Source organism: Pygoscelis adeliae, unplaced genomic scaffold, assembly GCF_000699105.1.
Source record: "Pygoscelis adeliae isolate BGI_AS28 unplaced genomic scaffold, ASM69910v1 Scaffold26, whole genome shotgun sequence".
Lineage (NCBI taxonomy): Eukaryota > Metazoa > Chordata > Aves > Sphenisciformes > Spheniscidae > Pygoscelis > Pygoscelis adeliae.
Window position 1 is genome coordinate 7,751,037 of NW_008825104.1, and position 10,412 is coordinate 7,761,448.

The 10,412-nt window shown below is 38.2% G+C and overlaps 1 protein-coding gene across 1 annotated transcript in view; it reads right to left on the reverse strand.

The window, feature by feature from the left end:
* RGS7BP (regulator of G-protein signaling 7 binding protein) overlaps positions 1 to 10,412 on the reverse strand; it is a 52,070-nt gene that overhangs the window by 3,415 nt on the left and 38,243 nt on the right. The window contains 1 exon segment of the mRNA XM_009327287.1: positions 8,219 to 8,349. Coding sequence (XP_009325562.1) covers positions 8,219 to 8,349 — 131 coding nt within the window.

The window sequence follows — 10,412 nt, forward strand, 5'->3', positions numbered from 1 at the left end:
ATATAGCCAGAAGTAGTGGAAGGGAGGAAGAAGTGAAGGCATGATAAGGGAGGGGAGATAGAGAGGAAGGGATCAAGATCTTTCTGGTGGTAACAAGCTATTATGCTGACTCAGTTACTTGTGGAACAGCAGCCTAAGCCTACTTCCCAGATTATATGTTTTACTCTGTATCACCCTGTAGGTATAACTTTCAAATTTTTCTGGTTCTTAACTGCAGCTTATGCTGTTACTTTAAGGTAGTTCATATTGTGCAATTTTAATTATTCATTATTTTTCCCATTACAAGAAGCCCATAACACAACATACTGTTACCAATATCTCACTTACCACTTCTTTGTAAAACAGGGTTGCCCCAGGGAAACCATCTAATTTGCCACTGATATCACAGGGTGTTACTGCTGGAGCTGGGTATTAGTTAATTTTCCCATTATTTTGAAGTGTTATGTTGGAACTCTGACCTGACCTTTGGTGACATGCTGTCAAGACCAACCCTGTCTATAGATGCATCCTTCAGGGATGTGAAAGGTGTTTCAATGGAAACAATAACAATACTAGATGAAATAACAGAAAAGGTTCTTTTTCGCAACGTGAGAACAGAAGCACTGAGACTGTAATATTCTTTTTAGCACAAAGGCAAGCTCTTGCAGATTTAGCAGAATGAACGGCACAGATTTCTTTTCAACTGAAAAAAGCTCTTTACCAGTAATCCTGTTGTATTGTGAACAATTCATGAAGCCTTTCTTGAATTTCAGAGCATCTGCTCAATCACTTGAAAACACTTAAAGAGTCAGGTAATAATAAAGGCTTTGCTTGAATAATGTATATGACTCAGGCTTAACATTTCTACTACATGGCACAGCCTGTAGAGAAGCAAAAGCTCTTTAATCTTCTCATCCTTCTACTGGTGGTAAGGATATCTTTTGTATTACACATTCTTAAAATAGGGATATGAACCCTAAATTTTGCTTTCAATTTAGTCAGTGGAAAGACTTTCATTAATTTCAGTTAGAGTTTGATCATGCACACAATGTCTTCAGACGTGTCCACATACACTTGCTGTTCTTGCCAGCTGACTAGACAGAGGCTTTTTTTGCTGTGAAATTTTATTATAAAGCAAGATGTATTCTTTGTCTTCTAGCCTCTAATTCAGCATTTTTACTTTAAGAAGCAGAAAATGCCTTTGGTATGAAATTAAATTCACTGAACTAAATAATGCTAAAGATCAAACTTGAGTGAGGATAAATAGGAGGGTAGAAAATGATCAGTTCAGTAAGGCTACATACAACATCTGTGATCACTGTGCTTTATGTGTCTCACCTGTTGTGCTCCTTACTGGTTCTGTGGTGACCTCTGTGTTTGCTCCTGTCATGCTACCCTATGCACCTACTCTTAGTCATCACCTACCTCCCAAGAAACTTACATAATGAAAAAAACATCTATTATAGGTCCCTCAGATGTAGTTAGATTTCACTGCAGATGAATTTGAAAGATCTTTGAGGGGAACAACAGAATTTAACAAAGCTGAGAGAACCCCTCTCTCAAAAAGAAGGAAGCATTTGCATCAGGCTTCTAACCTGACAATTAAGGATAAATGCACAAGCTATAGATCACAGCTAAAGTAAATGAAAAGGAGAACATAAAAAGGGGAATAGGAAAGTATCATGTAGGAAGTGAAAAAGAAATGTGGCAAATACGGCTAACAGCCTGATGAACTTCATTCCTGACTTTCACTTGGGACCTGCAGAATTCACGAGATTGTCTCACTGGAAATATTATTATTAAGGAAAATGTAATAGGTACAACAAGTCTGTGGTAGAAGCTGTGTTTTCCTCCTTCTGTGCCTGTTTCTGTTCTATTCATTTTGGCCTCTTCACAGTGTCCACATGAGAATGGGTGATTCTCTGGATTTTTTAAGTGCTTGTTTCTTTACACCTGTGTGCTTCTCCTCCTCTTCTCTTCTCTTCTCTTCTCCTCTCCTCTCCTCTACTCTCCTCTCCTCTCCCTTCCCTTCCCTCCCCTCCCCTCCCTTCCCTTCCCTTCCCTCCCCTCCCCTCCCTTCCCTTCCCTTCCCTTCCCTCCCCTCCCCTCCCTTCCCTTCCCTTCCCTTCCCTTCCCTTCCCTTCCCTTCCCTTCCCTCCCCTCCCCTCCCCTCCCTTCCCTTCCCTCCCCTCCCCTCCCTTCCCTTCCCTTCCCTCCCCTCCCCTCCTCTCCTCTCCTCTACTCTCCTCTCCTCTCCCTTCCCTTCCCTCCCCTCCCCTCCCCTCCTCTCCTCTCCTCTCCTCTCCCTTCCCCTCCCCTCCCCTCCTCTCCTCTCCTCTACTCTCCTCTCCTCTCCTCTACTCTCCTCTCCTCTCCCTTCCCTTCCCTTCCCTCCCCTCCCCTCCCTTCCCTTCCCTCCCCTCCCCTCCTCTCCTCTCCTCTACTCTCCTCTCCTCTCCCCTCCCTTCCCTTCCCTCCCCTCCCCTCCCTTCCCTTCCCTTCCCTCCCCTCCCCTCCCCTCCCTTCCCTTCCCTTCCCTTCCCTCCCCTCCCCTCCTCTCCTCTCCTCTCCCTTCCCTTCCCTCCCCTCCCCTCCCCTCCCTTCCCTTCCCTCCCCTCCCCTCCTCTCCTCTCCTCTACTCTCCTCTCCTCTCCCCTCCCTTCCCTTCCCTCCCCTCCCCTCCTCTCCTCTCCTCTCTCTCACATCTTATCCCTCTTGTGTAAGTAGTATGTCTAAGTAATTGCACAAATCTACCAGTCTTTAAATAGAATGCTGAGATTGTAGCACATCCATTAAGCAATCCTTCCTTTCTCCTTCAAAATTCTAAATAGCATGTAATTTAAACAAAGACAAATAAAACAAAAATCCCTTCACTGAATTGAGGGTTTATTTTTGTAATCTGTAATATAAGCTATCACAGGCTTTTAGGTACTATTTTAAGGAAATATATGTTGCTATCACAAAACATATACTGGAAAAACAACAATTATGCATTGAACTTCTTGTATGGTACATGATGCACAGTTATCTGTGATTTGGTATCATTCTGATGTACCAATATTGCAGGAATGAGTTCAGTCTGAATTTACATCACAAAAGCCTAATATTTTCTGTCTGTAGTATGCACACATGATTTTCCCATAAGACTCAATTCTTCCTTTTTACCTACCACTCTGGTTAGTGCTGGTATCCTTCTGCCCTCAGCTATATTTATATGAGTCACGTGGGGCCCATGCATCTCAATTACAGTGATTGAACCGTAATTTTTTCTTCAGGGCTTCCAAATAGGATTGTGGTAAGAATAAACAACGTGTAGGTTACCAGCATTAAAGTATTTTGCAACTTATTCTAAGAAATTATTCACGTATAAACACATCATTTAGAAAAAAAAAAAAACACAGGAAAAAATAAGACTTTGAGACCATTTCATAGAAATCTTACAAGAAATGGTAAGATTCTGGGAATCTAATGTATCCTGAACTAATTTTTTCCCATAGATATTAAAATTCTACTAAAATGACGAGAGCTATGTGTAAATAACTGACAGCAGTAATTACCTCTCCATGTGTGTATCCTTCTTTTTCAACAAGTTACAAACAATATAGCAGGTTGTACTGATTCGGGACCATAAGAATAATATATTCTTATAACTATACATAAGCAGTGACTTACTTTGTTCAAACTCAGCATAAAGGGCTACTAGTTTCAAACCTTGTACTTCTTTGACAAGGTAGCTTTAACTATTTTTACAGCATGTTTTGAACTCTGGAAAACACCTCTAGTTAATTTTAACTGTCCCCTCTTGCCTTCGATTTGTTACATGGGCTTACTCCCTTAATTATTAAAATGAGTGCCTTGCTCAAATGCTGCATAGCTAGCTAATAGAATGATTGCAATCTGCAATTTAGGATTTTTAAAAATATTTTCTAATATATGTAATTATATAACCAAAGAAATCAATTGTATCTGTAGATGATCCTAAGAAATTAATGGTTTCTATGTAAACATGGATAGACATTAAACTTCGGTAATAAGCACTTCCACAGTGACATGCTATAATGATCCAATGATAATAATAATATTTTACAGTTCCTTACAATGAAAGGACTATATAACTATTGTGGATATATGATTCAGCAAAGCTCTTTTATCTGTTATGTTTACATATTAAAAATGCAATTAAGTTCTTTATAAGGTATCAATGAAAACCTTTGACCCCAAAATATTTGTGGCTGAATATATGGCAATGTATGCTGTAGTGTACTTAAGAACTCTGAGGTAGTTCTGGGTTTTCTCAGTGTGGGACCTTGACAACCTCAGTATTAATTTGGAAAAAGGGTAATCACATCCAGCAGCTTCCATGGACAGAAATTATGTCAACTACTTCTTCTAAGACCTTGCTATCTAAGCCAGGATTTATTTATTTAATCAAAAGAATAGTCATTGTTGGGAACATGCAGTGTCAATAAAGTAGACATACAACATTTAAAGGAATTAGAGCTCAACTTTGTAAACACTTCAGAGAGGTAGCCAAGCTCCTTCAGAATATCTTACTTCCCATGAAACTCTGATTAAAATTTAAAAAATATTACTAGGTTTAAGACCTGTGTTTGACACTGCTCCCTAAGGCACAAAGCTATACAATTCAAATGATGAGGTAAGCAAACTCATCTGTTGCTTGACAAAGTCTGAGAAAGATGGTTCTATCCAGAGAAGTTCTTCCAGAGTGTGATAATGATGCAGAAGAAAACTAGGCAAACAAACGCAGTAAGAAGTTTCGGAAGATTTCCTGGAAGAGCTGAAACATGAGCTGCCATCTGCCATATCTGCCCCAACAGGTATTTGCTATAGTCACCCCCAATAGGTATTTGCTATGACAAAAGGGACAGCAAGATCCTTAAAGCCATCATGTTAGGGACTGCAGGAAGACAGAGGAGAGTTTCTCACAGTGCTGCCCTAAAAACTGGACTCTATACCTACCCAAGTTTTCATGTGATCCTATCCAAGCTGCTTAAACCCAGCTCCTCAAAATAGTTGTTGACAAAGGATTTCTAATCGTCTGGTTGCTCAACCCAGAGACTCTTTGCACTCAGCTACCAATGAAGCTACTGAAAAATTACTCTATAAACACATACAGCACTGCATAAAGTATGCTGCAATCTCAGATTCTAAATTAGCAATGTTTAGCCTGACCTCTCTTTGTTCCTTCTTTAAAATGGGAAAAATTGCTACTACCTCACTACTCAAGGCAGTTCTGAAAACACTCCCATCAGTGTATGAGTTACTGAGAAAGGTGTGAGGAATATAAAGATACTGCCTGTAGAACAGAATTGTGTGCAATAAATACAATGTATGACACTGAACAATTAGGACAAAAGAAAGATGTATGCCCAAGTAAATATTTACGTGTGTATTTGGTTACCAAGGACTGTTGGGACTGTGGAAAGGACGAGTAATAAAATATATGATCAGGTAACTAACACAGCTGGAAATTTATGGCTTTTGGCCCCACTGTGACTGTTACATCTCAAAGAAATAACAAACTATCTCACTTTTCTAGCAGAGGTTGTATGACAATAGTAAGTTAATCTAAAGCACTGTAAGTATGCAACAAATTTCTGTACAGGAAGCTTGATATATAATATACAGCATATATAGGAATGTTTGTTCAGTAGAACAGAAAGATAAGGAGAGATAGAAGATCAGTGCTGTGAAAGACAGTGAAAATACCCAGAGCTCAGCCCTTCAAATTGTAGTGTGGTGTTTCATTAAAGAGCATCTGTTTCCCAGTAGGGAGCATTGGCTGAATTTCTCTTCGGAAAAGAGCACCAGCAGTACCTTAGCTTTATCAGTTCTATAGTTCGTTTGATAATGTCTGGTCAAGATACAGTACCCACATTATTATTTATTAGCTGCAGGTTGCTGAGAACAGCCTGCATGTCATTCTACTTGAATCTCTGCTGGCTCCCAAGTAAGAACATAAATTGGTGAAATCTCATGGGTGATTTAAAAACCTAACAAACCACTTATCCAACAGGTAAGAGGACTAGAAAATGGAAAATAGTACATCCAAATGGAAAATATTACTTTCAAAAATTAGCTTCAAGAACAGCAAGAACATCACACATGCACATTTATGAATTAAGCAAAGTTTCTAAGGGTTGTACTCTTCGTACGCAAGGAAATGATTTTTTTTTTTAATATGGTCACAATATGGTGAAAAACTGGTGAAAAACTAAACAGGTGAAAAAGTAAAAAATCTATATACTAGCAACAGCACAATATATTTATAATGGTGAAATTACCAGCTATTTCATTCCTAGAGTTAAATTTATGCACTTTGCCTACACTGCAGTACCATTCTCCGTAAGTAAAGAAATTAAAGAAAGGTATGGGTTCATTCTACTCCTTGGAAAATAGTACGTTTTGGCAGAACATAGAATAAATAGGTTGCAAGGTCATTTAGTCTAGCACCCTACCGAAAGCAGGGCCAACTTGCATGAGATTGTTCAGGGCTATTCGAGTTATCAATATCTCCAAGGATGGAGATTTCATAGCCTTTTTGGGTGCCTGTTCTAGAATATGACTGCCTTCACTGTGAAAAAACACTTAACATGTAACTGGAATTTCCCTTGTTGCATGATGCCTTACAATACTTCTAGGTGTTTCAAATACCGAGTATTTAAGGTATTTAAATATAGATATATATTTGTATAGATATATAAGAGCAATATTCTATTGGTTAAGTTCCAAAATTCAAATTATTTTAATACCTGTGATTATATAATTTTTGCCTATTATGAATTTTTCTCAAAGAATGTCACAGAAACTTGGAGCCAAGTTACTGTGGTTATCTCTGTATGGATACAGGACAAAAATTACTCTGTTTAGCAATGGCAGAATAGCTACCATGACTTTCTCTATGGTGAGACAAGGAACCAATATATATTAGAAGTACTGCCAGATAGGAACTAAGCTGGCCCATACTATAATGCTGAATTCATCTTATCCAACTTTAGACATCTAATAGCTCAATGTTTAGTTTAAGTTATTAATGTAGATTCCATCCAGAGGCAAAAGGGAGAGACAAGACATATCGGGGTTACTCAGGTCACCTCAGGCTACCTTCTCTCTGCAATTACAGAAGATGATTTGACAACTGTAGGCAATGCTAGGAAATGTAGTACAATCTGCTTAAAAAATGATTCATTTTAGCAGATACTGGCATCTTGTTATACAATGGCTCTGTTATTTCTGTCTCTTCCTATTTTACAGATTTCTTTTCAACTTTAGAAAATCACTGAGAAGCTCAGCTGAGCAGTTATAAACCTCTAATTCTTATTTTTGTAATAAAAATATCACTGGCTTTAGCTGTATCCTATAGCTAGATGTGAAAAATACATTATGGGATCTTTCAGCATAACAGGAAATACATAAGGTTCACTACAGGACCTTCATTACAGGTCATTACAGAACTTTGTCTTGTCTTTACCTAGTATATTCTGCTGAGATATTATCTGGTGAAAGAGTAGTTACAATTAGCATAGATACAGTGCCAATCAGTGTGTGCCATCACTGAGTAATGACGTTACTAAGTAACCTATTCAGTGAATTATCTGCATTTCTACATCTTCCTTTCAGTAGGAGGCTAATCAAATATGAAATCATTAGAGAGATGGATTTTCACTGAAGCAAGGACATCTCCTTTGTGTGTAAAATACTCTATGAAGTAGATTTCAGTTCTGAATCTAGTATCTAGTTTTATAAAGGTGGGCAGCTTTCTAACCATATTTATCCATCTTTTGCTATAAGCTGGCGTTGCTGGATAAATAACAACAGGGATAGTAAGGGATCAGTTTATTACTAAAACCATGCCATACTGCTCCACCAAACACTTGCCCTCAAATATCATACCCAACAAATACCTCTAAGAAAATGACTATGATAGTTTGCCCACTGATGACTAATAACAGCTAAAAGTTTTGGGACCACTCTTTAAAAAAAAAAATTCAGACTTCTAAAGTAAAAGGACATTAGTGACACATGCCTGATATGACACACTTCTGTAAATGATGATAATGAAATAGAAATACAGCTTTTTTTTTCAGTAGCTGAAAAGCTTCAGTGGTATAGTTCATTTTACAGTTTGGTGCTTTGTCTTTCATGAATACCCATGCATGCCCCAAATGACTGTTCTTTTTTTTTAAATCAGCATCTGTATATTTGTGCAATTCAATACCTTTCCGATGAAACTGCAGTGATCCTAGCAGACATATGGACTTAAGCATCTCTGTTGTGTACATTTCTAAGCAACACTGCAACTGGATGTATAGTCTACAGATTTCAGGATGAATTTCACCATCTTCTGGGCTGCAGTAAAAGAGAAAAATTTTAGTTAGGAATGGGACTGGAAGGACGTGAGGGTCATCAAATCCACTTCCCTACTGTTGAAAGCAACCACATCATAATCTGCTTCATAAACTATTAAGCTATGCATACATGATAAAAAAACTGTTTCTGCCAAAGTGTATTTATAAACAATTCTTTAGCTCTATAAAGCTCTAGGCTTAAAACAGCTAAACTTGGGTTGTCTTTGATGAGTTTGTATGTCCTTATTTTCTTCTCTGCATATTTTTGGAAAAGGGGTAAATAAGTGACCGAGATATTTTCTCTTCTTTAAAAGCTTTGGATAAGTATTTTCTGGTAGATTGAAGCGTTCTTTTGCCATCCAGTTTCAGTTACCCTTTGTTCTGGTGCAGATGCAGGAGATTGCAGGGCCACTTTCACAGTCACTGTTCACATTACAAATCCTGGATCTGGCATAATCAACCCTACTTCGAAGACACTCTTGTCAGAAACAAGTCAGTTGTAGTCTTTTGGTTTTATCGTTTCTGCCTGAGTTTCTTCCCCCCCCCCGGTGTTTAAATTAGTAGTCATGTGATACTGCACTGTGAGGAGAATGGGATGTTCAAGAATTTTTTCAGAATAGTAATAACAATCTTGAAAACAAAAATTGAAATCAAGAGTAATCCTACACCTCCAATTAATTGCTTAGGACACTAAGAAAATAATTTACCCAGATCCAGGAACCAATTCTCATGCCTGGCTGTAAAATCAGACATTAAACCTCACTTTTGTAGGCTAAGAATGCTGCATGGGTGTAAACATACTTCTTAATAAACTTAACTCTTTCTGTGAGTGCTAACAAAATGATTTACCCAGTCATACATAAGAATTAGGTTTTCAATGCTCCTTCCAAAGGTACTTTCAATAGGGCAGTAAGTTGTAAGATTGAAGAGTTAGGATTTCAGCCATTTCACGTTCAGACATTCTTGCTATTGGTTTGCTACATAATGATGTTAAAAGGTAAGATAACTCCCCAAAGTGGATTTTATAACAACTAGAGGAACCTGCTTTTCTAAAGAACCTGAACCTAATGGCATTTCTGAATACTACTGCTAAGAAATGAAAAAAAAATTTCAGCATCCTTTCAGATTTCTAGCCTATGAATAATACAAATGAAGGTTTCACAATAAAAAGACTGCTAGCATTCTTTAAAGTAATTGAATTTCCTGTGGTTAAACTGATGCTTCAAAAGACCCTCTTGTGTATGAAATAAAATTAGACTTCTGGATTTCCTTACGAGAACCAAAGCAACTTACCTGATAAATTATTTTCAGCAACACTAGATTTGGCTGCTATAGTCAAATAATTTCTTAATACCAATCTCGGCCAAAGGCTTTGAGACCTACAGCAGACAATGTCTATTTGAACTAGTAAAATAGGTTCTTTCTGACCTAAGGTAAGAGGTCATTATTTACACCTAGATCCAGGGTCCAGTCAAAATGTTAAGTCCAGCTCTTTGGTCAAGAACAAAGCTTAAAAACTCTATTTTAAGGAAAATCCTATCACTTTGTACTGATATAAGCTTACTGAAGTTCAGTTCAAATGAATACTGCATACTAAAACGTGTTAATTCTTGAATTTGAGATTCACCATTATTTCTAACAAACAAGACCATACATTGCCTAGAAAGTGTGCACCTTCTGCCACTGATTTCAGAGACACCAAGGGAGAATATACTTAGTCATATCATAGAATCATAGACGGAAGGGACCTCTAAAGGTCATCTAGTCCAACCCCCCTGTCGTGGGCAGGGACATCTTCAACTACATCAAGTTGCTCAGAGCCCTGTCCAGCCTGACCTTGAATGTTTCCAGGGATGGAAATTCTTCCTTATATCTAGTCTATATCTACCTTCTTTAGTTTAAAGCCATTGTCCCTTGTCCTGTTGCAACAGGCCCTGCTAAAAAGTTTGCCCCCATCTTTTTTATAAGCCCCCTTTAAGTACTGATAGGCTGCATTAAGGTCTCCCTGAAGCCTTCTCTTCTCCAGGATGAACAACCCCAACTCTCTCAGCCTGTCTTCATAGG